This window comes from Sporothrix brasiliensis (assembly GCF_000820605.1).
Source record: "Sporothrix brasiliensis 5110 chromosome Unknown Cont19, whole genome shotgun sequence".
NCBI classification, from domain to species: domain Eukaryota; kingdom Fungi; phylum Ascomycota; class Sordariomycetes; order Ophiostomatales; family Ophiostomataceae; genus Sporothrix; species Sporothrix brasiliensis.
In genome coordinates, this window is record NW_024467138.1 from 3037638 (window position 1) to 3065481 (window position 27844).

The following is a 27844-nucleotide window of genomic DNA, read 5'->3' on the forward strand; positions in this document are numbered from 1 at the left end:
GGCAATTGTCGGTAGAGATCGTGAGTGCATGTTACAAGAGAAGGATCACGGTTTACAACTTTTGAATTCAGTTTTTACTGGCTACATTACCTGCCCCCGAAATGGCAATCCGGTGAACAGCGGCCTCTGCCGTCGTGCGATTCGTTGCCGCTGCCTTGGATCGGGGGGGGGGGGGGGGGGGGGGGACAAAAGGAACGTGGAAAGACAAAAAAAAAAAAGGAATGAGGGACGGGCTGGTTGGCCAAGGACACGGCAATGTGTTCGAAAGGCGGGGTGCCCGTCTAGAAAACAGAAAGCAGGCATGCCATCCCAGCCGTTTGACCGTCCTTTGCCCTTTTCTCCTCCTGTTCAGTCTTGTTGGTAGTGCTTTGGTCTGCCTATGTCAAATGCTGCGCTTCTGGCGGCTGTCTCCCAACTCGCAACTCATCCGTATCTTGTCATATACCCCCAAATTATATTTCCATAGTTGTGTCATTTGAAATTTCCGTTGACAGTATGATTTTGCAAATGAATACATAACAGGGAAACAGAGAAAACGCGCCGTACACAGCAAAACTGTATTTTCTACATTTGCATCATACGATTTCGTAAGACTTGGCCTGGCAACCGAGGCACTGTGACTGGAGGCGGCAAAAGAAAGACGAAACAAAACAACAACAATTTGCCCACAAAAGTATCGGTCAAGAATAAAAAGTGAGCAACGATGGGACGATGGGAAACAAGTGGACGGTGGTTGCCAATGCGACGCAGCAGCCCAGATCGGAGTCGAAGTAAGGTAGTGCGGCTTGTTCACGACCTCCTATTTGACAGATGCGAAGAAGGCCGCAGAAAAAGAAAGAAACGAAAAAGGGATACGATGCCGGAAGAGCAGAGTGTCCCACAGCCTTTCAACCGTCTTCCGCTGCTGATACGCCAATGCCTCCCTCCTCCCCCCCCTCCCCTGCACCTAAAACAAAGAGCGAACACAACCACACCCATCGTGAGCGCCTTCACCGCTTCGATACTGCGATGTCGCGATGCAATGTACTTTGTCTTCTTTGCCTCCAGTCTGCAGCACGCCTGCACTCCTTCGCAATCCTCCCTCCCCCCCCGCCAAGTATCGAAAAACAAAGGGTGCAGATGCAGGGTCAGGAAAAACAAACAAATGAAAATATTTTCTAGACTCTGCATTTCGTGTGCCGTCCATGTGTGTGCCCTCATGCAGGATAGCAAGGGAAGCGAGTGCAACCTGTAGAGTGGTTGATGCGCAGGATGACGGCTTTCATGTTCCCCCCCAATGCATCGAAGTGTATCGATATTACAGTGCCACCCTTTGCTGCCCCCCTCATTTTTGCCTTGCTACGTCGCGGTCAGTATTTGTATGCAACCTCATATTTTGTCGCGTGCAAACTACTATATGCTTCATGCAGCTTGAAGTTCTGTTCGTCGTGTTGTTGCTGGACGGCATGGTCAACTCTTCATAATCAGAGTACGCAGTGGCACATCAAGAGAGCAAGTCACTTTTTCAGAGTAAAAATCGAAAGCAAAGAAACGCACACATCTAAATATTTACGCCCATTACCCCGTACCCTTCACTCTCTCGTCTCATTCTTGTCTGCCGCCTGCGTGCTCCCACTGTATGACCCTTAATATCGCTTCCCGCCAACCGACCGTCCCAGCGCTGGATATCGGCTAATATGGAGGGTATGGTCTAGCGATTTCCTGGTGAACTCCGTTAAGAATGCAGTGTCCTTGTTGGCCGCACTTATTTCTTTTATTTACCTCGTTAGGCTTTCAGTCGCCTATCCTTCACCGCATCTGATATAAACGAGGCTATGGAAAACGAAGGAAGATCAGGCAGATCAGGCATGAAGCGGTAGGAAGACCATGCATCATGTAGTATCACCAACTACCAAGTTTTTTTTTTCGGTAAAAATGTATTCTCTCCTCGCGAATGTGCGACCGATCACCGGTTTACATGGCCCGATCGTGGCCCCAGTACGCAGCATCGTGTCGACCAACCAATGCAAAAATGCCACAACTTGGGCAAGCACCTGGCAGCATCGTTCGATAATTACGTCGAAGAGAGACAATATTCCTGTTTGGGAGACTTGACAACATTTTCACCTGCCACCTTGCGTAGTTTCTCCGTCATTCCCCTTTGGGGCTCCAGTGATCGTCGGTCATCGGCTCAGTTGTTCTGGCCAACAGATCCTTCCTTTGGTCCATGCCAGGGCGCTTCGGGCGGATTCTCCCTTCTGCTTTGACGTGTTTGAATTTCCGCTTGTGGATCACGTCCATGTGGCCATAAATGAGATTGGCCAAAATTTAAACAGGGGAAATCATGGCTTTACGGAAAGTAAATAAAGAAAACTGTTTTGCCGTTGTTCTGTCCTCCCGATTTTGATATACAATTCATGATTGGGCTACATCTGTCAGGGAAACTTATACAAGAGATCAGCAAAATAAACGGGTAGACACGGGAGGTGCCTTTTTGTCGACTGTTGATCGTCCCCTATTTTCTTTCATGTGTCGGCTTTTCAGTGGCCAAGTTCATGAAACGGGCCTTTCCAGCCGTTGACTGTTTATTAACACTTTGAAAGCCGTGTTGTTCCAATATGATCTCTTCTGCCCTGACCAGGATCAGGGGTGTGACGTAGGCGTACACATGGCCGCACATGCTAAAAGAATTTCTGCATGTTCGCGTAAGAGATATTTAGAAAGACAAGAATATGCTGATAAAGAGGTGACCAAACCATTGTGTCGTTGTGATACGTCAATCCGCAAAGTTCACCACCACACGATACGAGTTCCAAGACCTCGGTTCATCGCCACCATGTGAAAAGAATCACCGCTCATGCCCCGGTCTCGGCAGCCTTGTGTCTGCTACTTTGTGCGACATAAATGCAAAAGTAAATTATGTACTACAAACCATGAGCAAGATAAGGGGCAAACCATGCATCATGAATCTTGGGAGTGGATCAGCCAACAGAGGCATCTGCTGCCACGGTGACGCCGACCTCTGTCGACATGACCTCGTTTATCTTTCCATCAGGCTATTACAGGCCGTCATGTCTTGCAGTATTCTGCGTAGGAGCGCGAGTTGGGTTTCTGGGAACCGTTCATTGAACATCGGTGTCACATGTGTTGACGGCTCGTGATCGTTTTACCTGGCATCGTTTGCCCGTTTTGATTTCCAGCGGCCTGTCGTGCAACAACGGCGCAAGTTGTTGGGAACAGAAGGATTGGCGCGACTCTTTCGGACCGGCAGATAATTCGCTTTTTACTCAACTACCGTAGAGCACAGCATGAGAACGTTCTTTGAGGAGCATCTTCGTCTCTTGGTGAGGTATATTCGGCTATCACCGAACATCAAGGGCAGGCCGATTTCTCAAAGATGATGTAGCAGAATTAGCTCGACGGCTTTATCCAAGAGCTGCAGATTAATCTCTTATAGAAATACCAATGCATCAGTATGGCTCTATTCACAGACATCGGCCATGGCACGATAAACACCAAAGTCTACTACGATGCGATGAAAGTCAACCCACGTTGAGTGCTACACTTCCCTCCAACTTCCTGGGGCCACGTCGAGGATGTAACAGGTTCCTAGATCCATGCCCCAAACTCGAGCATCATGTTGGCAATGAGTCTGTACGGTTGTTACCAACAGCGTGCAGCCCTGTTTCGTTCTCCAAAATTCCTTCAATCTATCACATCCACGCTGATACATCGGGACAAAGCGTTCCATATATGTTTACTTCTGCCATTTATTTTTTAAAATAATCAGATTTGTGACCCGAAAACTTGACGGTGTCAGTCGGCTACGTGCAAAATAGCAGTCATGATGTGCATCTATCTGGACCATCGTAGAGTGGCTTATCTTTAACTCAATCGCGCTCCATACATCTCAATATCAGGCACCTGGGTCACCATTGCGGCCGTGTCGCCTCGCTCTTTTCTTTTACATGTACTTGGGACACTCTCATGCAGATTCTGTACTGTGGGAACAAGTCTAACTTTTCAAGCGAATCTCAGTCACATATTACCAAATACATATTAAGGAGAATTGAACAAAAATAAAGATAAAGAAAATAACACCACCCTCGACCTACACCTTATATACGTTTGCATATTTTTTCGAAGGTTATACTTTACAAAAATGTACTTTTTAATATAATGTGAAGTTAAACAAAATAAAACAAACAAGCACAAATATGTCCAGGTTCCGTTCATCGTGAACGCGTTGCCTATGCACAAGAATTCATTATGCCAAAGTCCACACACTTTACTCAGCCTCGTAACACTTCCTGACCTTCTCCACAGACCGCCTTCCTGGTCCTTGACACATATGCACAATGTAAGGCAGAGTCGCTTACTCGGATTCAACTTGGAGGTTTGGTTTCAATTGGATTCCGCTCAAAGTCGGTTGCCATCATGCTCCATTATGCTGAAAACTTAGCATGCCATTCCTAGTTCTGGTCTAGCGAAGCACATGGTGCTATTTGGTCCAGCTGTCTTTGCAGCGCGTGGCAAAGTTGTGAATACGGATGCGAATGCGAACACCACTAGGAGTAGAACAGAGTCTTTTGCGATGTCAGAAACGATAGAGGAGGCCAATCTGGACGATAGTACGTTGGCCGTAATGGCAGACTTTGGAAAGACAAAGAATACTCTCTGGACTAATCTCCTGTCATAGGGCTTGAGAAGGAATAAATAACAATTGCTGCAAGCATGAATCAAGCGCGTCCGAACATTTCCATCGTCCAAATTGTCAGACCGAACGGACGCCGCGTATTGTGTAAGTGAGAGCGTCCCGCTTTTCTGCCCTGCTGGGAGCCCGCTTTAGCACCCACCAAGGCTGCATATGTAAGCGATCTGGCGGCCCTGCTCGGCCGTTAACATCGCGGGGCAGTAGCACGTTTCCATGCGGGCAGCCAATGGCGCAATGCGGTTTTTGCGCCCATCGAGTGCTCTAAAAAATGACGTTGGCCGCTTCGCCGCCAGAAAAGCCGAACGCCCCCCCCCCGTCGCCCAAAACACGAATCGCAACGACAAAAAATAGGAGGCCACGGTGCTCGCACTCTCTTTCTCAGCTTCCCCTTTCGACCAAAATCTGACAACGTCTGCAGTCAATCAGCGGCCCTGCATTTTTCGCGCATGAACTGAGCATTTTCAAGACAGCCAAAGCAGGCATCGAAACGGCGATTGTCACCTCAAACTTCTAATAGAACCGCATCCTCCTGGACTGGCGAACGTCTCGGGTCCTCTTCTTGCCACCGACGACGACGACTACGACACAATCAGCCCAACCCCTCACGCCACGAACAACCACTATGAAGGCCTACGTGTTTGACAACCAGCCGGTACGTTGCGACAGAGTAGCTGAGCGATGAGGAAGCCGAAGGAAGCATCAGAGACACGTAAGCATGCTGACTCTCTCGACTTGCAGGGCGACCAGCGCCTGCCGCACGACTCCGGCAAGGCGGTCGGCGTCGAAGCTCTGGAGCGCCTCGGCGTCGTCTACCACCACATCCCCGACATTGCCGACGTCGACAAGCTGGCCGTCGAGCGCGGCTACCGCAACCGCGACGAGATCAAGGTGTCGCCGGCCACGATGGGCGACATCTACGAAGCCAAGGTCAAGAGCTTCTTTGACGAGCACCTGCACGAGGACGAGGAGATCCGCTACGTGCGCGATGGCGCCGGCTACTTTGATGTGCGCGACACCACGGACGAGTGGGTGCGCATCCGCCTCGAGAAGGACGACCTGATTATCCTGCCGGCCGGCATCTACCACCGGTTCACCACGGACGAGACAAACGTATGTCGAGAGTGGAGAGTGCCACTTGCACGCATGCCCCCGTGATGTCCCCGTGATCCATGTTTACTGACCGGCCTCCAGTACACCCACGCGATGCGTCTCTTCAAGGACGAGCCCAAGTGGACGCCGCTCAACCGCAGCGAGGAGCTGAACGACAACCAGTCCCGCCAGGGCTATGTCAGCACGTACCTCAACTAGACACAGCGGACGCGACGGCCCCATGATGGATGAATAGCGTTTCTTATGGTTTCAAGTCACATACTTCTCATACGCAAATATATGTGCCATACCTTTTCCATTTGGTATATATTTATGATACAGAATGTCGCGCTGTGATGGGTGTCCCTGGAAGCGGATGACGCCCTTAGACAACACACATGTCGTGGCTCACTAAATCGCTTTTCTAATGTACTCGAAACATCTTACATTTAACACCCGGACGAGACAAGAGGCAAAACAAGCCCAAACGCCAAAAAAAAAAAAAAATACACACAAGATTCAAAAACGCCGGCTGGTTGTAAATCGGGAAAGCGTTGGTCGCCCATGCTGGCGGGAGCGGGACAGGAACAACAGAGCCCTCTGGCTTGCATGTTCTGCTCAATGCGGGCGATGCCGCGGAGCGAAGAGTGTAGAGAGCGTAACATTGTGGCTCGCAAGTATGGTATGGCTCAATGAGGTGGCATATACGGCCGGTACAGCTTTTGTGCCCTCTCATCTCACCTCCGGCTGGATGCGCTCAGCGCGAGCAGCCGCCAGGTCGGCACCATCAAAGGCTCCGGCCGTGTCATCGTCCAGGTCGTCGTCGGGCCCCTCCGGCCGCGGCGGCGGGCCCTCAAACAAGCGCCGCCACCAGTTGGGCGGGCCCATCGGCGTCGACCCGTTGTGCAGCGGCGGGTACACGTCGGTAAAAAAGTAGTAGACGTGGCCGATGACCACGCCCATGATCTCCTCTTTGGGGACGGTCCCGTGCAGCACCAGACTAAAGGCCATCAGCACCCACGGCAGGTACGGCGCGGTGAACACCATCAGACCCAGAAAGCTGAGCCGTGTATCGGGGTTGCGCCGCGACCAAATGTAGACGAGCGTCGAGGAGAGCGGCTGGCCGAGGAACGGCGTGGAGACGAGCGGCGAAAGGACGAGCAAGAAGGCCATGGCGTAGACCAGCAGCCACGAGAAGACGGCCGGGGACCGGCCGGCGGACTCCTCGAGGAGGCGCGAGTAGCGCTGGAGAAAGTAGACGTGGAAGATGAGGTCGAGGGAGATGGGGCCGAAGTAGAGGAACGTGGTCAAGAGCCGCCAGTACTAGATTGTCAGCGCACGAAGGAGAGGGACGAAAGTGAAACGGGTGACACGGGAAAGAGACCAGGAAAGAGACGGGAAACAGACGCACCTGGCCCTTAACAAATACTGAGCGATAGCTGTAGTAGAGCTGGAGCGGCGTCAAGATCTGGCACTGCACGAGCGCACTGATGGCAAACGTCGCTGTTGTCCACCATCGCGTGCAGATGGGCGTCTCCCAGAACCACTGCTCGAGCGGGACGAGCCCGCCGTCCATCACCTGGTCCATCGCGCAAGAGAGGACGAGTTGTGTCGGTCGGCAGCGGCACAGGGTCTGTCGATGTATCGGTGTGGGGCGCAGAAGGATCTTGGATGGTAAGCAGGATCCGTCGGTTGCCGCAGTTTGGCGGGTATTGAGTAGTTCGGATAAACGTCGTAGCACCTAAATGCGGAGCAACAGACGGTTTGTTGAAGTCAATGTTGGAGGAATGGGCAGCGGATGCAATGTGGGCGAGTGTGTTGACTTATGTACGGCGCGTGTCGCTGACGTTGAGGTGGCCTTTCGTTGGCAGTTGAACTGTATTACGAATGTCGTATATGAATGGCCATATTAAGGTCCGCTTCCCCAATTAGTAACCAATGCCAGCGAGATCGCATGGCGACCGGAGACTTCCCGCCTCTGGGCCGTGAGCTAGGGGGTGTCTGTGGAGGGGTCTTGCGGGCAGGGTCCTCTGCCAAAAGCTGCGTGGCATTTGGCACTGGCGCTTGTGGCTGAGTGAAATGTGGCTGGTGTCCAATTTCACGGCTTAGTCAACTTTCCATTTCACTTTACGCGCTAGTCGTAGTCCAACGCGTTGCGGCGCGCGACGGGCGCTATGGAGAATGCGGAATGCGGCCATCGCCAGCCACCACAATTTCTTTGATTTCAAGTGTTCGTTCCCTCGATCCCCCCCTTGTCAAGTATAATCTCGAGGGAACCCCCCCCCTTATCCGTTCTTTTCTTTCTCTCGTCAAAAGAAATTTAAATTTTAATTCTACCGACTTTTCAATACCTTCTTGTTTTCGAATACGTCTATTTCTTTATCCACCGCTTACGCATTCTGACGCATTTCATCTTCGTTTCATTCTACTCAACGTTTCGGCTTCGCATTCATTTTTTTGCCAGCTGACAACTGTTCACGATCTCTCCTCGAGCTTCAGGCTTTTTCGCGCATACAATCCCAAGCTTCGCCAAAAGAAAAGAAGATAAAATAAAAAATAAAAAAGCTTTTTGCTCTCGCGCATTTCGCCTGCTATCTCACCATCTCTTGCGCTTCTCCTTGTTCTTTGCGACAAGAACGGTCCGATCACTAGTTTTCAGCCTTCACACCCACGCGGCTCTGCGATAGCTTCCGCGCGCATACCTAGCGACCACCCCCAATATCTACTTGACAAAATACACCATGGCTCCGAAACAGTCGGCAGCAGCGCGAACTGCTGGCAAGCGCCCCGGCCGTCCGTCAACAGGCGGCGTCAAGAAACCGGCGCGGACGTCCAATGTGCAGCGTAAGTTGCACAACACGAGCACGACCCAAGACCTGCAACCCACCAAGAACCAAGGCGCAAACTAACACATACATACACAGCCGGTGACCCTGTCCCCCAAAGAAAACAGCGCCGCTACCGTCCCGGCACGCTGGCCCTCCGCGAGATCCGCAAGTACCAGAGCAGTACCGACCTGCTCCTCCTCAAGCTCCCCTTTGCCCGTGTAGTAGGTGGTGTCTCTCCTCCCGTGCCAGAAGCTCAAGCTCAAGCCTGCGCTCGTCTTCCCCGTTGATCGTGGCCCGTACTAACAAGCAGCAATAGGTCCGCGAAATTGCGCTGAGCGTGCGGCCCGTCGACGAGGGCATGCGGTGGCAGTCGCAAGCCATCCTCGCGCTGCAAGAAGCCGCCGAGGCCTTCCTGGTCCACCTCTTTGAAGACACCAACCTCTGCGCCATCCACGCGCGCCGTGTCACCATCATGCGCCGCGACATTTGGCTGGCGCGGAGAATACGAGGCCTGTGGGGTGCCGGTGGCCAGTACTGAATCCTGTCCTTGTTTTTTTTACCTTTGCTTTTCTTCTTTGCAGTCGCCGTGGTGAAAGAGATGGACGGAAGGGAGGGCTAAGGGATGGGCCCAACACAAAATCGGTTCGACGGGTAATATATGGGAGGGGTGTTATATGGCTTTCGTTTCTTTCTTTGGTTTTCTTTTCTTTTCCCCTTTTTTTATCATTTGTATGGGTTTGATACCTCTCAGGGCAACAGGAGTTTCGGTTTCGGTCTTGGTCTGCTTTACGACTCTTTTTCTCGACCGGTTTTCATACGGTTTTCATACCGTTTACCTGGATTGCCAGCATGTACTGGCTCCAAACCACGTCGTCATTTATTGTTTTTTAGTTGTTCTCACTCTAGCCCAAGTTCTCGTCGTTGGCAGTTGATTGTTATGCTTTGGAGGCCGCCACATCAGCGGTCACCTTCCAACCACAAATACATCGAAGAACAAGTTTTAAATGTTACAATTCTGGAACCCCGACGGGTGGTGTTGCCCTCCTGCCGGTCTGTATGTGCACGCCTTCGGCTATCAACAATGTTTCCACCCTAACATCTCTCCTACATTCGAAATAGACTCAGCAAGAGTCGAAAGCCGAGTTGCCAATGCCAGGCCATACATAGCATCGACAAGCAACAACCACTCCGTATATGGTCGGATCTACTGAGTAACATCCCGCTCTGCACCCTTAAACTCCGTCGTCCTCCTCACCATCGTCTTCATCGTCTTCATTGTCCTCATCGTCTTCATCATGTTCAGTCCCCGTCTCGCTTGTTTGCCCATGTTCAGATGACCGGCTGGCGTATATCTTCTGCAGCCTCTGCGAGGTATCCTGGAGTTCATCTCGCTCGCGCTTCAGATCATCTCTCTGCTGTTCGAGGCGCTGGATATGCTTCCGAGCAAGCTCCAACACCTCGCCCTTGCTCGCCTGCCGTTCAACAGCATTCGCCGTCACCGCGGTTGCACTGCTGTATCCAAAAACGGTCGCCGGAGACCGGAGACTCTCTGGTGGCAGAGCGTTCATCAAGTCTTCAAACCGGGCATTCAGCCGGTTCCGGTACTGCCTCTCCATGATATTCTGCGCGCCTCGTGACCTCTTTCTGCTTTGCTTCTCAGCGGGTGGCTCAACGTTGCGACTTGTCGTTGATGACTGGGGAGCCCGGCGTGAGCTCGGATCACCGCTCGAAAGGCTCTCCCCCCCAGAGCTACTCGCCATTGACAATGCCGAAGGAGCTGGCACTGCTCCAGCCTTGCTGTTTGGCCGACGGCTTTGCGGCGGCTTTTGCTTTGCCTTGCCTTTCTTGTTTGCAGGCGAGTGTCCCTCGTGGCCCTTTTCGGGGGTAGCAATGGACCCGCTGCCCACGGAAGCGCCTCTTTGTGCGTTGATATCCGCGATTCCCGTATGCGTCGTGGAGTAGCGCCCCCCACTGCTTGTCGAGGTAAAAGAGTTTGGCGTCTTTGCGCCAGGCCTCAAGTCCACTGGAGACATCCGCGCGCTGCCGTGCCCTGTTCCCGACCAGGACGAAGCCGCGCCATGATCAGAGTCCTGTCCACTGGGCGTATCATGCGCGTTCCAATCAGACGAGTACGGTACCGCGTCATCCCTATTTGAGGACGGTGCATATCCGCGCTCAAACAATGTTGGTTCAGCCTCCACAGGAGCTCCGGTACACTGTTCACCGTAAGGAATGTATCCATAACTGCTCAACGAAGCATCAGCCGGGCTTGTTGCAGACACGGGACTTGCAAAAGCCATGTGATGTCCTGATTGACGCCAGTCATGGCCGGCCCGGGAATGAGCGTCTGATTCCATTTCCAGTTGTATGTCTGCTGGAAAACTGAACATGCCCTCGTGTATTCCCCCCGAGTCGATCATGGCCACATCATCAGGAGTTGGGATCTGAATGGCGTTGAAATTAGCCATAAACAATGTTACACTTCCTTCCAAACAATAGCGAGTGCCTTGTAGGATTTTAGACGATTCTCTCGACATGGCATTCGACTCACCTGACCCTCCCCGCCGATTGGTGCAAAGTATTGCTCGGAAGCATTGCTCTGCTGCTCGTTGTTCATGGTAGTTTCCGGAGCGAGTTGGCTGAAAATATTGTTTGTGACCAACTTTCGTTCATCTTCTAGACTGTAGGCTTCCTTCCCTATGTCTTCTCTTATGTATCCATGGTGGACCAAGACAGTGTCTCGAGAAAACGTATATTCACCAACACATGTACCCGCAGAAGGGGCAAGGGCCGTGTCCGAAGATCCTACCTAACGCAGGGCAGCGTTCGAGTCGCAGTGTAGGGACAAAACGAAATAAAGCAAGGGTCACAAGGCCTACTTCTGACCAGAAAGCTGTTTGAGAAGAACGCCCGTCACGAAATCATCCGAGACTCTACACCATTATCACAGTTTACCTCGCTTCTAGACCCACGACGGAAGAAGCTGTCACTGGTGTTGAAATACAAGTGCTATTTGCGGGTATTGGCCTGAAAGAGCTGTTTTTATTTTTGTTTTGTGAGATAAAAATAAAAAAACGAAGACCCAGCTAGTTATATTCTTTAACCAAACTAACCAGCTCGAGGATTGCCGTTACCATTACCAAAGAAAAGCAGATAGGGGATATACACCCAACTAAAGTCGAAGGAAGACACGACAGCCATGAGACAAGAGCAAAACTAAGTCGCCGACTATCTGTGCCTATAAATTATATGGAAAAATAGAGGACACAATAGATTTTCCCTTCATCGGAACGCATCAAGCCCATCCTGCCTTGTCATTTTATTTCCAAATGTGTCATTGTCACGAGCTGCACTTCGCGAGACGTTTCGGCGGCTATTGTTGCGTCTCTGACCATCCCAGCTGGAAGGTATTCGGCTAAGAGACCGAATACTACGTTGTTTGTTTTTGTCTGCGGAGAGCAGCTGGGGACTAGCCAGCGAGTGATAGGCCTATGCCGAAGAAAATGCGACTTTGACAGCTATCCATCCTTCCCTTGTGCTATAAAAATCCCACTCTCTTTTGGTTTATGATGCGGGCCTTTCCCCTCCACCCCTTCGTCTCTCGTTTTCAAAAAGTGTGCCTTCCACTATAGAACGATGCCCTCCTGTTTGTGCTGACACCTGATCTTGACTCTGCCGTTGCTGCCAAGTCTTCATTTGACTGGTCAAGTGATACAGGTAGACGTGTGCTGTGATCCAAGAGACTGCTTTGATGCGGTATTTCGGCCGGCTCAGTCCGTGGTGGTCCTGTCCAAGGTTACTTGGTATTTTCCCACAATGTGCCTGCAGAGGACAAGGTATCACACAGCAGGTGTGCCTCCTTCAAGACAAGTGAGACAAGGCAGAGTTGGTGACAGACAAGTAAAAGGACCCTGAGGAGAAAGAAAGACGGCGGGCAGAGTGCTCCATCTTCCTGCACAATCTTGCCTCTGTCTCTCGTTTTCTCGCTTAGCCTCCGTGATGGAGCCTGTCTAGGACAAAAACGCAGACGTCAGTGCAGAAAATATGGCACCTTATATGTGTTGGTGTGGGTGATCACAGCCTTGACCATATTTGATCCCCCCCCCTCATGTTAACATGATTAATCGAGCTTCCGCTTGAGACGCTGGCAAATACGTCTAGCCTTAGGTGACCGAATTTCTTTCATATTTGATTTCATTCCCCGCAAATAACGAGAAAACAACGGTATTGTAATGCAAACAACTTTCTTCATCAACAACACGGCGGAACTGGCTCTATTATTCGGTTGTGTCTTGCATGAAAATAAAAAGGGGGGGGAGACAGACTGGAGAAGCGAGAGTGAGAAGACGAGTTTCGCCTCCTGCGGCCCGTTAAACTACATTGCTAACCTATGACGTTTTGGGTCACTGCCGGATCTCAGTTTATGAAGATCTGGCGGTCTGGTCCCAAAGAGCCGAGCCTAGAGGCCTCCGGTTTAGCTACAGGACGTCCAGATTCGGCATGCCCCTTGCCCTGTGGACGTCTTCGCGGGAGACGAACTGCAGTGTGATATCGCCAAAAGTGGTAAAGATGCACACTGCCAACCCACCATCAATACACACCGGTCTGCAGTTCCTGCCAATTACAACAGTGTCGGATGCACATTCTTTTCGGCGAAAAGACAAAAACAGAACGAAAAGAATGAAAATCCACTCGTGCATTCGCTTGCATTCAGCTCAACAGGCCCTCTCTTGGAGACTCGGGTGTTGTATCCGGCCTTTCCAGAACAGCTATCGACGAATCATGACAGAGAAGGCGGGTGGTCAAAAGAGGCCTTGCTGAGCTGGATTCGGTTTGACAAGGACGGGCTCTCTATTCTGTTTCTGGCAAGGACTATTTATGTTTTCTTCTTTGGGGTGCAGGCGCCCCGTTGCAAACAGAAGGGTGGGGGCCGAAAATGGAAATCAGGATACCAGACCTTTCTCATTTGGATCACCGCAGGCGTTACCCTCTGCCTTTGCTTCGTCTTTTTGAGGAGAACTGACGAGGATCAGTCTGTGTGGTACGGAATGACGGGATACGCGTAAAGAGAACCCTCTTCCCCCTTTCGTCATTTGTTCACTCAGTATGGATTACAACATATGGAGTGCAGAATTGCTTCTGTCACATTGTTTTTTTTATTGCCCACCACGCGCTTTGTGCGAATATATGTCATAAACTTGGTTTAAATTAGCTCCACGTCGTTTTTATGTTTGTTTATTTCATTCCTTGTTCTCTCTGATTTTCGCTGCTTGCAGGATATAGAATCTGCAAACCCAGTCACCAGACTTCAACTCGTACCGCTATGGAATTTCTTACTCGCTGCTTGTGGAAATCTCGTCGCAAAGTGGGCGAATAGTATTGAAAGCCACCCTGTTCAACCCCTTGTGCGGTGCGGCAGACACAGTATTTTGCGGTTGCATCTACCGTGTTCCCGGCGCTGTCGTTTATCGTCCATCGTAGCACTGCAGCCTTTTTATTGTTGCAGTATAATTCTCCGATGAACGCTACGCTACTGGCTACACGGGAGCCGGATGTTGAAGCGAAAGAATGGGTGGGTATAACACAAAGGGGAACGGGAGCACCAAGCCCAAATCTCGCGAGTTACCTCGTTGGCTACTTTACGTTTCCTATGGAGGTTATGTTTTGGGAGAGCATCTTCCTCTGAAAGTAGAAACTAACAAGTCACAATTTTGAGACATAAAGTGAAGGAAAGCAAAGAGGTGCGGTGCGTCTACAGAGTACAAAACAATGCGGTCAGATATACGAAATAGGCTCAAGAACGAGGCTGCCAATGTGGCGTGGGATGACCCCAGAAAAGGAAAACAAACGCAGATCGGAAAAGATCGGCGTCCATCCGGATTCCTCCCCAGGCTGCCAGCGGGACAATTCAAGCCCAGTCTGGCTGAGCTGCATCCCTTGCCAAATGGCAAACGGCCTGTACAGGTGCCAAGACGTGTGGATAGAGAAGCTGGAAAAAAAGTGAGAGCCATCTACGAATTACCACGCACTCGTAAACCCTGAAACAATACATTCTGTACGCCCAAAGAAGGTGACCGTTGGTACCCCTTGTGTGCTTTACCCTCTTGGGTGTATGTGTGTCTGAAAGACGTCTCGCTTTCAGCTGCTTCGGGCACGACGCAAATTGTGATGGGCTTCTTTTTCTCTTCCGCTGCCTCATTTGCCTCAATGACATATCACTTTCTTGTTTCCATGTCCAAACTCCCCTTTCCTTTTTTTGCAGCTCGTATACTCCAGGCCAGCCACAACATCAAAGACAATTCTCATTGGATGCACGGCACATTTTACGATTGGCAAATCAAAATCCAGCTCCTCACGCACTGCCGTAGTACTTCTCTCCCTTGTTGCATTTCGCCTCCCACCGGCTTCAGGTCCTCTCCCTTTCTCGGCACCACCCGCAAACCGTCTCTACCCACCATTCCTCATTTCTCAAGACCCACTCTTAAAACCAATGGACGACGTAGTATTCCAGGCAAACTATCCTTACGACAGACAATCCGTCTGCCAATTCCTCAGCACGGGAGTTTGAAAATAGCAGTGTTTCCTGCCGTGAGCATCGCCTTCTTTCCATTCTCACAGTTGTCAATAATGGCAAAATACAATGGGCAATCAAGTATCACTGCGATGTGGATGCCGAGCCGCCTCACCGCTACATGTCGTCGTTGTCAAGATTGTTGTAGCAGTCACAAACACTACGTCTCCTGGGACCTTCGAATCTCCGAAGCATTATCTGCCAAGACCAAAGCGATAACACCGACCATCAACACGTCGTGCAGCTCTTGGGCCAGGTCGCTTTCGTCTACAAGACCCCAACTGTATCGGGTTTAAAAAGGACAAGACTTTTCCAACACACGCGCATTGGCCACGGTGGTAAGTTGATTGGAGGGACAAGCCCGGCGGCTCGACGGCCCAGTCAGTGGAATGGACCGGGCATATGCTGTGCCCAGAGTAGCGGGGGGAAAGTGTAAATACAAGTTTGAACGTGAAAATTCATTGGTTTAACGTCTCCCAGCATTCCAAGGATGCCAGCCTTACACCACATTCGCTCAACAAGTTTATTTGAACGTCACCGTATTCGTATACCACTGTAGATGAATGTGTTCACATAAAAACAAGCGGCTGTTTGTGAAAGTTTGTTTTGATTTGTGAAATTTACAGCTTGGTTCTTGAGCTTGTAATAATGGCGCCCTGTCACTCTAGATGAAAGGACAACATAAGAAATAGGACGCCGACGCCCCAAATTCTTTTTGCAAGTACAGAAAATGAGAAGATAAGGAAAATTTGATGTTATATAAAAGGACAGTGATGGCAGTTGGACTGGGATTGCGTAGTAGTAACAACAATTGGGGGTCGTGAAACGTTACGTCCGCCAGAAGAGATACCGTGATGAAGGTATAGGCGACTCTAAAAAAAAGATCTATAAACGAAAAAGAAGAACGACAACCAGAAACGACAGAAAAGAAGCCAAAATATACCCAGATATTGATGCCGACCAATTGCTGTCGCGGGGCAAGCCTACCCCCTGGCGATGCAAATGCCATGAAAAAAGAAACCCATGAGATAAAGCAAAACCTGAAAAATGTAACAAAAGGGAACAACAAAAAGGTATCAAGGAAAGTGCAATGAAAGTATAAGACGGTGGCTTTTGGGTGCATTGTAAAGAGTGAGTTAGTTGGCATACAGAGGCTTGCTCAACATGCTCCATCGTCCTTGGTCTCATCAAGAGACATTTATATATATATATATATATATATTTAATTTGGTTTCGAATATGCATGTCACTGCTTAGATCTGAGGGACCTCGAGGTCCTTCTTGTACATGAGGTCCTCAATCGAGGCAGTGCTCATGGTCAGGCGGGTCAGATCCGTCGCCGTGGAGTTGGCCGAGATGTGCCGGTCAGACAGGACGGAGTCGCGGGATTCGTGGCTTGCCGTCGTCGATGCACTCGTGCGCGCCGGGATGAAAAGCATCGACTTGTTCATGGTCATCGTGGACTCCACGTATGTCGGCATCTCGTCCTCCTCTTCCGCACCGATGGCGAAGCCGACGGGTGCACCGCGAACCGGCGGGCGGAACTGCTCGTAGTTGTCGTTGCCGGGGATAAACAGGCTCGGCGAGAGATTGAAGCCGTGAGATTCCTTGAAGCTCGACGCACGCGAGCCGCGTGACCCGCTGCGGCCGTGGAAGAACCGCTGCATCGGCCGCAGCGCATCGTCCTCCGGCGCACCGGTCTGAATCGTCAGGCCAGGCGGCCGGCGCATGGACAGAGCCGTGGGCGTCACAGCCTCGTTCATGGAGACCATCGAGGACTGGCTGGCCGGGCTGAGAGCCGGCATGTCAAAGCAGCCGGGGCTCAGCAGATGCGGCGAGGCGTGTGCCATGGCCGTCTTGGAGGCGTGGATGACCGCATGACCATCCTTGTTGTTCTCGTGGACAGACACACCTGCAAGGGCCTCCTCGCGAGAAAGGTCCATGGAGGGGCGGTCCCAAGCGTATTCGCAATCGGCCTCGATCTCGTGCTCGTAGCAGTAATCGATGTCGTCCTCCCAGTTGGCCTTGGCCAACGAGTCGTCATCGTCGTTACGAGGCTGGCTCTCCTCGCGCATCAACCGCTGCGCAGCCATGAGGTCGAAGCGGCCCAAGGTATCGGATGCCGCGCTCGGCGGGCGCTGGACATTGGACGACTGTGGCATAGGGAACTGTTGAAGAAGTGGCAGCGAGTGGCTCTTGCGCAGGGAAGACCTGTTGCTTGCTACGCTCATGCGCGACTTGCGCACGCTGTTTCGCTGATTGTACACTTGCTCCTCCTCCTCCGGAACCCCCGGCAGGATGTCAAACGTAGACGTGGAGGCGGAGGCGACTGCCGGGGCAGCCAGGGGCCAGTTCGAGTCGTCGGGTGTGGCCGAAGGGGAGGTGGCGGCAGTAGTGGTAGCAGCAACGGCCGAGGGAGGGATGAACACCTCTGGCATCTGTGAGAAGCGGCGTGTGTCCACAAATGACGGTACGTTCGTGTCCGCCGAGTACGAATGCGAGTGCATCAGTGGTGGGCGCGGCATATCCGCATACGGGTGTACCGAGGGCGTTGGCTGGCGGAAACCGCCGCTTGTGCGTGGACGCTCTATCCGGGGAGGGCTGGTCGTCATCGAGTCCAAATCTCCAGGGCGGAGAGAGGCCCGGCTCGAAAACCGAGGGGGCGGGATTGGAGGAGAGAAGGACGACGCCTCAGCAGGCGATCGTGGTGGCCGCGGTGGCGGAATCCGCAGCTGGTCCTGGGACTTGGTGTAGTTGAGCTGTAGCGGAGGGTAGACCGACGAGACGGATGCTGCGTGTGGCCGCATGACCGACCGCCGCGGAACCGTGGCAAGAACGGCATTCTCGTCGATGGGCAGGGTTTCCGACGAGAAGTTGGGAAAGTGCAGGCTCTCGGCCTGGATGCCCAGCAGCTTACCGTCAACGGGGGGCGCGGCAGACTGCGACAAGGCGAATTCAGACTGCAGGGCAACGCGGCTGCCTCTTTGCAGGTTGGGGAGTTGCTCTTTATGGGTGTGCGTCAAGTGCTGGAAGTTGTACGGCCCTGAGATTTGAAGACGGCGGCGTCCATCCAGGTCCTCGATAGGCGGGCCCGACTTGTTTGCTGCTCGGCGACGGCTGAAGAAAGACGGCATCGCGTTGCTTGTAGGCAGGGCGTTTGACGAAGCGGCAGGCAATGGTGGCGGGGGCGGCGACGAGATGGCGATCCCCTTTTCGAAAGGCAGCTCGGCTGAATGGAGCGAGCTGTTGGATGAGCTCGGCGCGCTGCTCTCTCGACGCAATATGCCACGCTTGCCGAAGATATTCTTGCCGAAAATCTGCACGCTTTCATGACGGTCACGGGGTGCTGTGCTGCTTGTTGACCGGCCAGAGGACTTGCGCGAGAGGCTGGAGCTGTTGTCAAAGGACTTGTCCCACGACGGACGGTCCACGGACGTCAGTGACCGCAGCGACGATGATCCGGAAGAGGTTGTCTGGTGGCTTTGGCGGCTGTGGTGGCTTTGGTAGCTCTGTTGACTCTGTTGGCTCTGTTGGCTCTGTTGGCTCTGGTGCTTGTCCGTGGTCGAAGCAAGTCGCATCTGGTTGCTGATGGCCCGGAGTGTCTCTGGCGATGGAGGGCCTTCCATGGCGGGCTCCAGCAGCTCTGAGATGCTACCCGAACGGTTGATGGAAGAAGGCATGGCGGTGTCTGGGTGAGTATGTGCCGTTTATGTCAATATATCAAAAGGGAAGCTGGTGCATTTGAGACTGAAGCCGCCGGTTATTATCGCACTTGTTGTCGTCGTGTTGTCGTCGTACAGATAGTGCCGGCGTCGTACTGTTGAAGGAGAGAAAGGGTTATGAAGATGTTGTGAACGAAGTTGTGAGATCGGCGGCGTGTATATAGAGAATGACTGAAGTAAAAAACTTAATGAGTGGCGATGTATCAGGTCGACGTGTAAATATGCAATGCTGAGATCGAAGTATGAGAGAGAAAAGTAAGAGCAAGGGAAAGGAAGCAAGCTTGATCGTGAGGGAAGACGGCTGTTTTTGGGTAAAAAAATAAAAAGAGTCCACTGGGTGACAAGACTGCTCCGTAAATAAGTGGTACAGAAACGGTTTGCGGAGAGGTGGTGAGTAGTCCAGGCAGTCGGTGGCTTGGGGGGTGTCTTGAAGGAGGAAAGGGAGAGAGAGACTGGGGGAGGGGTGGGCTTCGAGACGGAGAACGCTAACGGTGGGCCGTGTTTCTCACTCCTTTGCCCTTTTTCTTCTTTACCCTTGCCCTTTCTGTCTCGTTCTTTTTTTTTTCCTTTCCCTTTTCTATCCTTGCCAGTTCCAGGGTTGCTTCTGGGTCGCGTTTCTGTGGATCGTCTCTGTTGTTTGCTGAACGAACCGTGTTGAACCCTCTGTTGGTCAAGTCAAATTTAGCGGCTGGACTGGACGTGCGCTGCTTCTCCAGCGCCTGTGCGCAGCGAACAAAAATGGTGATGAAAAGAGAAAATACACAACGAATTCATACCTTCCACTGGGCAAGATATCTCACTCCGTACGACATCGCTATTCAGCGCCCAATAGAAATGTAGTGAAGTTGCGATGTAGGTATGGCCACGTACAAAAATATGTTAAAACAAGTATACAAGGAGGACATCACAAGGATGGCTCAATTGTACCAACAGACAACACCACATGCAAAAATACTCTGCTGTTCTTCCTTTTCAACGACAAACACACGAGGAGGAAAAGGGCAGGTGCAATGATGGGCCGAAGGACCGCCGGCGGCGACAACCGCGGTATTGGGTTCGCGATGAGGGGAAGCGAACATGAACATGAGGCGAGGAGACATGAATTGCAAGGGGATGAAAGCAGATGCGAGGACGCAAAGCCGAAGCAAAGGACATACCAGCCGTGGGGAAAGCAGGGTCTTTTGGCTCTATGTAGCGGCGGCAGTGGTTGAAGAACAAGCGGTTGACGAGAAATCAGAGCTCCATCGAGAAAGGTCTCAGTTTCAAAAACAAAAGCCACGAAGGAGAAGGAAGTGATCGACAAAGCGGGACTGTATTCTACTCTGCAGAGTTCTTCTGCGCAGTAGAAGCCTCCAGGGGGGTCGTTGTGAGACCTTGATGGAAACGAGCTTCCGCGAGACAAGGCAGTTCTGAGGCTGTTGCCAACAACGGTCTGCTAACAGCACCGCTGGCCAGTGAAGCGAGAGGAAGAGACCAGAAAAAGACCGACATGGTGGAACCAACCTTTCCTCTCTTTTTCTCTCCTTTCTCCCTGAGCTCCCCCACCCAAGGTTGCAACATGCTAGACAGCGGATACCCCCTGCTTAGAAGCTTTGGAAAACTGGGGAAAGGCTACGCCAAAGGGAGAATAGCTCGCAGGCTGGTGTCGTGTTAGTTGCAATCCTGTTTTCCATGTTGGGGATGGCCGCCGTTTCTCAGTGTGAAGGAGCTGCGGAAGACCAGCCAGGAACGCCGGCGACGAAGAAACCATCGCCAGCGAATTTCTCTGCAACGCAAAGGGAGACAGGGGTTGCGACGAGAGAGTCAATTTCTCCGTGCGAGAACCCCGAGTCGGCCCTTTGCAACACTGTTCCAGTTCCTTCTCACCACGGATCAAAAAGCCCTCGGTTTGCGTGGTTTCCAACTTGGCAAAACACAGAGAGAGGTCCCTGCAATTGGAGCACACCCTCATGGATCACCGCCGCCGTTGGGAGGCTGGCAACACGCATGTGGGTTCCTTGCTGTCTTTTTCACATATTGGCCCGTTCGCAAATTAGAGACAGCGCCGTCTACCTGTCTAAAACGTCATATGGTTTGGCGAAGCAGCCAAGTTCGACGTCCAGGCGACAATGTCAACTGCGAAGCGTCAATTGCGCGCGAAATAGCAAAGTGTTCGCTTACAGGAAAGAGCAGACGTATCATTCGATCATGCTGCACGTCGAAAGAGGGTAGACGGGGTGGGGCAGGTGTTTTGGTGATGGGCGTCTGACAAAGTGATGGAGAGCAAGGCAATGCGAGGCGCGAAATACGTCGCAGAGAGCGCGAGAAGGATGCAGGCAGAGAATGAGAAAATACTACGTCGTACGTCAGGATGCGGCCGATTTAGGTAAGTGTGGCTGCATTGCCCTACGAGGAAGGGGCAAGTGTGCGGGTTTTTGCGTTGACGGACAGGGGAAGAAGGAGCGACCAGTTTGGGTTGGCTTTGATAACATGCCACACTTGCGGAAGAAGGAGCGTTCCTGGCGTTCCTGGAGAGCCAAAAGAGAGCGAGGCAGGAACAAAGGAACCATGTCTGTCAGTAAGATACCTTTTGCATCCTCTTGGAACCGCCTCTTGCGGCCCCGCCCGTGACGGAATCCTGGGACTGTGTGGCCAGGTAAATCGATTTGCCCTTCCCCAAGTTGTGCGGAGTATCAGTTGTGTCCTATCCGTCTCCCTGACAATTAGGTCGTTCTTTGGTCCGTAGCTGCCAATTCGGTCAAGGTTTTCTGCATCTCCTGCAACCTGTTCTTCTCCGTATCATAAAGCGAAACCCAGGAAGGCAGCTGCGTCTTGCTTCCTTCCCTGCTTGGCATGGGTAAGTGACAGATGCTAGGAGGGTTCCCGTCGACGCGCACTTTCTACACTTTTTCCAATTCGGCCCTGTCGTTCAGTGACGTCTGGGGAGGTGCAAACGACCAGCTCTCTCCGACGTATTTCCCAAATGCAACGCAAGGAAAGTAACGTAGGTGGCACCTTCCCGGCGGGCCACCTTCCCGATATTCTCCTTGGTTCTTTTTGGATGTGACGGACGAAATACCTCTCCACAAGTCTCCTCTCACTTTATGTCGTACTTTATCCTCGTTCGCCCGCCCCCAGTCTCACCCGGACATCGCTCAGCTCCCGCATCCCATCATACACCCGCATACGACGTGCCCGGTTTATCAATCGTGGCCACCCATGGCCTTGCGTGCATCTGGCTCCATGCCCGCGCGGAATTGTTTGTGGACGTGAGATACGTGGTACGGATACGGGCTCGCTGCCCCATCTCGACATGTCTCTCGACGAAGTAAGGGATCCCGGGGGGACGGGCCATGGAGCGGCCATGGAGCGTCTGTTGAGCATTTATGGGTCATGACTGCTTGTCTCTTGCAGAAAGTGCCACTCGTTCTCCTGTGTAGCCCTGCACCGCCCTGCGTTAACGTCTGGCCCCGTATCTGCACTGTGTCCAAAGAGGACCACCCATCAGCCCATTAAAGGAATCTCTGTTGAGAGTCGGTACGTACCGGGCACAGTGTACAACATACTCCCGAAGAGAAGCTGATGATACACAGTGCCTTACCACCGCCCGTGTCCAGTCCCCTCATCACAGTTGTATCCCTAGCAATGTCAGCGGTCGCGTCACTGCTACCTCCTCTGTCGCGAACATTTTTACGACGGTATCTTCCAGCACTGCGCGAGTGTCTGGGTACAACAATAACAAGGCAAGGGCAAGGGCAAGTAGTGCCATGGAGACACGCAACAAGGATGTTGAAGAGGCTGGTCTCACAGGGGAGAAAACCCTTTCAGTTGCAACTATTTCGTACAGACCCCGGACGTTGAGCAAGTTATTCCGTATGTCGCATATTGTACATGCAATTCAAACATAGGCGGCAAAAGGCAAAAAAAAGCCCCAGAAGAGCCCGGCGGCGGAGAGGATGCGTGGTTGTAAGACAAATGAATTTTGGCCAAAAACTCGTGCTTGAGTGAGAGACGAATCTTCAACACACGAACCGATAACACAAACTGTCGAACCAAAATAGATATTCAAAAGATCTCTCTTCAACCGTGCTCGTCTCAGAAACAACGGCAACGCCGACCAAACCTCGTGGCAATCGAACAAACTTTCATTTTAAATCACCCAAAAAAGATGGTGCCACTTTATCGTGTTCTCCAGCTCCTAATGTCGTGCTGCGTAATTCAAAATCGACGGGGGGAAGATACTGATCAGCACTTGGTGGGCCGAGGTGTCAAGCTGTCTGCCTGACAAAACCAGATAAATACTACGTCTGGGCACAGTCAAATCGCCCATCACTTGGAGTCCCCATTGTTCCTAGCCTCTTAGTGAGTCCGCTATTGAGCTGAAAAGCAAACAAAACCTAGGCGAGGAGAGGACTCCGGTCGCTGGCTTCCACTGGCAATGTGATATTGGAGGTTTCTCATGCCACTTGGGTGACAAAGTTCGACGATGGTAGGTTCATTCTCTAGAAAAGCACGCCCATCTGGTCATTTAGGATCGTTTTTTTTTTTTTTTTCTTCTTTTCTTTTTTCTTTTCTTTTTTCTTTTCTTTTTTCTTTTTGGCTTCCTCGTTGATCATTGTTGCCCAAAATTTTGGGCAGGAGATGACATTTACGGATGCCCATCAATATCGTCTTACGACATCCGACATACACATGAGACAGTATGGACAAAAACAGGAGGTGGGCCTACGATGCGCCCTCCAGATACCTACGTCGTATTGCTTCTAGTTCATTTTCCAGGTGTTTTCTAGCATACTCCAGTGCCATGACATTTGCTGCCCACGATTAACACAAACGCATTATTGGTAGGCATATTCAGGCGGATACCATTTTATTAATAGTGAATGTGAGTAGCTGAGTGGGTAAGTTGACAAGGAAAACAAATGTCAGCGAAGACCTTACCTTTTCCTCCGCCGTGCTGCGACAGAAACACCTTAAAGGGAATCTGTTTGCACGACAACCCAAAGTTGCTACCGGCCGGGTACAAGCGAATGAATCCTTTTTCTTTCTCGGTGTTTTGGGGCTGGATTTGTGGAAGCCGGCAAAGAAGAGATCGGCGCCTTGAATATCCCAATCTGACCGCGTCAGCGACGATCTTTTTTTGTTTCCTTTTCTTCCCTCGGTGCACTCGCGCGTGGCAGATCGACAAAAAAGGAGAAAAGGAGAGAGGAAAGCACTGATGCTGCCGCCGCTCCTGACGGTCAACTCCGTCGATGACTCTCCTGTTTCCTGTTTGCTCACTGTCCTTTCCGCCTGGTAAATTGCTTCCATCGTTGTCTGCGATACAATTGGCTCCTTGAAGATGGCAAGAATCATCTTAACTCCAAGATGAATGAAAAGAACGTAGAAGAAAACGGAAACTGGCAGAGAGAGGGAGGGCAAGGAAGAGGAAGACAAATCATCGCGAGTCTGCGCTCTTGGCGACAGGTAAGGTACGATGTAGATATGATTCCCCGAATCCTGCTCGGCACTGGTACGAGTCGGTTCAGCAACTTCCGTACAATTCATATCTGGTGACTGAAGGGGAAAAAAAAGGCATACGACGTACTTGAGCCGTCAATGGCCACTGAAGCCCAAAAGGGAAATGCGAACGAAAATCTTTACCCGTTTTCTGTTTTTCGACTTCCAGCGACATGGGATGTGGAGTTTAACGTGTTTCAGGTCGATTTTCTCGGTGGCCTGTTCCCTGCTGGCACTTGTGGCTTTTCGAAGGGACCTGTCTTTTTCGTGGGCATCCGCAATGAGCAATGGGCATTGAACAAACCAGAAAACGAAAAGCTACTGTGGTACACCGACGAGAGAAAGGCAAAAGAAGAAAAACGCGGATCCAGAGAATCCAGAGAAAGCACCCCCAACATACCCAAAACAGAGTCCACGAGAAATGGAAGATACCCGGTCCTGGTAATCACGGCGGAACCCGACAAGGAAAATGAGCAATCTGCGGTGACGAACACAAACCCACAACGAAAACGACGCGACGAACGACGACGACGACGATGACGACGGCTATGTCACGGTCACTGCGTCTTCCCAAGCCACAGTCTATTACGCATTTATACCCGCAAGTACCGCAGGTTGGCATATGCAATATGTAGTGTTGGTGTTGTGTTTTATACTACATTTTTGGACCAGACCTGATGGCCAACTGCTCCATCCTTGTACCGATTCAGACGTGTGACACGCATGCCAGATGCCAGCAAAAGAGCGTGATAGTTTGTTTTGAAGATATGCTGCGCCGTGATCTGTTTCATTATGCTGCTCGACTGTACGGAGACTTAATGAAGAAAGGCTCGAAAAAAAGAAGTCGGGCAACATCAGAAGATCCTCCCTCGTTAGCACACCCACTTCTATTTTTCTCTTTCTCTCTTTTTCATCTTTTCCCTCGTACCCGGCGTTTTAAATTTGTTGCTGGTTTGCTCCATTTCGTCTTTCCATTCTTGCAGATCCCTCATTCTATTCATTGTTCCATGCATGCGAAGCGGAGTGCTGGGCGAAAAGGGTCAGAATATCGTCTTGACCATGGTCGACTCCGGTCGTTGGAGGTAGCCAAAGTGAGAATAGTTGGCAAAAGAAAGGCATGGGACTGACAGCCTCCCCCAACTCCGTTGGCCCACCCAGCACCCTTGACCCCCGTCCACAACATAAGCCACAGCCGCTGCCCCGTTGTCGTCGGCGTCCTTTGGTCGCACTTGTCGCACGGCACTCGCAACACCCCTGACTGGGGGTCCGGAGCACGGAGTAAACGGGGGGCCAGTTTGGAGGACATATGTCAACAATGGCCTTGGCGGAGCATGGCTTTGACATATTTGGCGCGTTTGGCAATTAACAAAAAAAAAGTGCACATGGACTGGCGTTCTTGGGAAGGACAAGGAGGGGGGGTACGCGATTTCACAGTGCCACATGCTTTCGGTATCACAGATGTTCTCAAAAACCTCCGGCACTGTTTTGAAAGTACCATGTCCCACATGCAAGACATGTGACGAAAGCAGTGGGGGGGGGGGGGGGGGGAAGCACAATGAATATCGCTTCGCATTTGATCGGGTCAGCTGTCTTGCCGTGTCGACAAGTTTTCTTATCTTTTTCTTCTTTTTTCTGCTGCATCACACGGTGATCACTCTGACCAACACAGCACTGCCGTTCTCACCGCTCCTTGTTTTCTTTTTTTATTTCTACTATCTGCGCTTCATTGGTATTCCATTTGACTGTTGTCGTCAGCCATCGTTCATGTTGCGTGTTGTTAACAAAGGTCCTTTCCCTTTTTCCAGTTTTGATACCACGACACTGGTCCCCGGTGCAGCTCCAATGCGACCAAACGCTGTCGGATCACTCCCAGTTCCCAGTAGTTGTCAGAATGGGTATTCTGTATGTGTACGACGTAATATTATGCACACACTCTGGTAGTCCGAATTTCATTGGGCCGTGCGGCATCAAAATGTGCAACGCCGAGGAGAGACTCTCGTCGGAATAACTTTCCCTCGTCTTTTTTTTTGGTCGCTGTTGCAATTTCAATGGAGTACACTTCTTGGAAGGTAAATTAACAAAAACCTGCAGCAACTCGTAATTTGCTTTCCCAGGAAATCGGACAGTGCCGTCATCCAACGTTATTAATAGTATGCCTCTCCGCATATAAATTGCCACATCAAAACCATCTGTCCGCAGGTCGCCATGTCCCGTCCGACTTCAATTGCTGTATGTACTCCGTTACGATGTCCACTCTAGCTTTCTAGAAAGAACTCTCCCATGTCTACCGAGTTGTATTGCTGGGAACGGGAACTCGGGATGCGAGAAAAAGCGGAGCCTTGTGGCAACCAAGCCCCCTCTCGTCCCCTGTGGTTTTGTTGTCTTTAAACAACGATCCGCGGGCCTGGCCTCGATGTCCCTGTTTCTCGTTTCCTCGCAGTTTCCTAATTCGCCATTTACTCCGTCGCGACCCCATTACCTCCTGTTTCTTCCTGTCTTTTTTTTTGTCCACTCCCTGTCTTTGCGAATGCCTGCCACGTTCTCCTCTTTTATTTCTCCTACGCCGTAATTTGTGTTGCCGACTGTAACCCAACCCCATCGTATTGCGATATTGCGCGAGTTCGTGCGGATATCGAACAACCTTGGTGTTGGGAACGGATCGACAAGAAAAAGTGTAAAAGAGGGAATACGAAGCAGCTCAAACAGCGGACGTAGAACAGAGGCGGGCACGGAAGCGAAGAGAGCAATATTTCCAGTCCAGCGTCTCCCCTGCATACGAAGAAAAAAATATGACGAACCAGTCAGGCTCCGAACCAAGTGTCCGTCACAAAACAAGGCAAAGGAAATAAAGTAAATAGGAAAGAAAAAAAAAAAAAACATAGATAAGAGACGTAGAAGGTAAAAACTCGTAGAAGGTGAAAACTCTTTTTTTTTCCTTGCTGGCGTCGACTGCCTCTCGTCCTTGCATGAACGTCAGGAAAGCATCCGAGAGGAGGATAAAGAAGTGGAAGGGCGGGGAGAAACAAGGTATCCCCATAAGGCGGTGATGTCGCTCATTTCGTCCATGTTCCGCCGATTTGTTTCACTTTTTGTGCGTCTCTTGGAATTGTCGAGCTCTATCTGTCCGTCAGCCATTACCTCCTTCCTTTGTCTCGGTCGTCTTCTTCCTTACAGAGTACGAATTATTCTGCGGTGTTTTCCTTGCTTCTCCCAACCGGACGGGATCCGTGGTGGTGGGGGCCTCGGGGCGGGCATGTCTTACCACGAGACAAGACACTAACACCCAGTCCACACACAAGGTCCCAACCATGCGTTTTAATGTGGATATTATCGTGGGCCTGTCCACAATCGTGGACTGCATGTCGTGACGCGGGTTCTGGCCTTGGCGTGGCTCATTCTTTTGTCCTTGTTCCGCGGGCAGGCAGCAGGCCCTGGGGAGACAATTCGCGTTGCCAAAGAAGAA

General features: G+C 51.4%; 5 protein-coding genes across 5 annotated transcripts; 2 read left to right on the forward strand and 3 right to left on the reverse strand.

The window, feature by feature from the left end:
- Positions 1 to 5315: 5315 nt before the first annotated feature.
- SPBR_01001 (1,2-dihydroxy-3-keto-5-methylthiopentene dioxygenase) lies at positions 5316 to 6001 on the forward strand (the record flags this gene model as incomplete). Its single annotated transcript, XM_040759320.1, has 3 exons — positions 5316 to 5345; positions 5432 to 5803; positions 5885 to 6001. The coding sequence occupies 3 exons, from the start codon at positions 5316 to 5318 to the stop codon at positions 5999 to 6001; spliced, it is 519 nt and encodes a 172-aa protein (XP_040618646.1).
- A 513-nt stretch (positions 6002 to 6514) lies between these two features.
- Positions 6515 to 7370, reverse strand: SPBR_00924 (Derlin-2/3; the record flags this gene model as incomplete). Its single annotated transcript, XM_040759243.1, has 2 exons — positions 6515 to 7105; positions 7194 to 7370. The coding sequence occupies 2 exons, from the start codon at positions 7368 to 7370 to the stop codon at positions 6515 to 6517; spliced, it is 768 nt and encodes a 255-aa protein (XP_040618647.1).
- Positions 7371 to 8523: 1153 nt separating this feature from the next.
- On the forward strand, positions 8524 to 9148 carry SPBR_01027 (histone H3-like centromeric protein A; the record flags this gene model as incomplete). The annotated part of the gene is made up of 3 exons (XM_040759346.1): positions 8524 to 8626; positions 8707 to 8831; positions 8927 to 9148. The coding sequence occupies 3 exons, from the start codon at positions 8524 to 8526 to the stop codon at positions 9146 to 9148; spliced, it is 450 nt and encodes a 149-aa protein (XP_040618648.1).
- Positions 9149 to 9842: 694 nt separating this feature from the next.
- Positions 9843 to 11227, reverse strand: SPBR_00625 (uncharacterized protein; the record flags this gene model as incomplete). Its single annotated transcript, XM_040758944.1, has 2 exons — positions 9843 to 11054; positions 11162 to 11227. The coding sequence occupies 2 exons, from the start codon at positions 11225 to 11227 to the stop codon at positions 9843 to 9845; spliced, it is 1278 nt and encodes a 425-aa protein (XP_040618649.1).
- A 5207-nt stretch (positions 11228 to 16434) lies between these two features.
- Positions 16435 to 18861, reverse strand: SPBR_00238 (pak-box/p21-Rho-binding protein; the record flags this gene model as incomplete). Its single annotated transcript, XM_040758557.1, has 1 exon — positions 16435 to 18861. The coding sequence occupies one exon, from the start codon at positions 18859 to 18861 to the stop codon at positions 16435 to 16437; it is 2427 nt and encodes an 808-aa protein (XP_040618650.1).
- Between the last annotated feature and the right edge of the window lie 8983 nt (positions 18862 to 27844).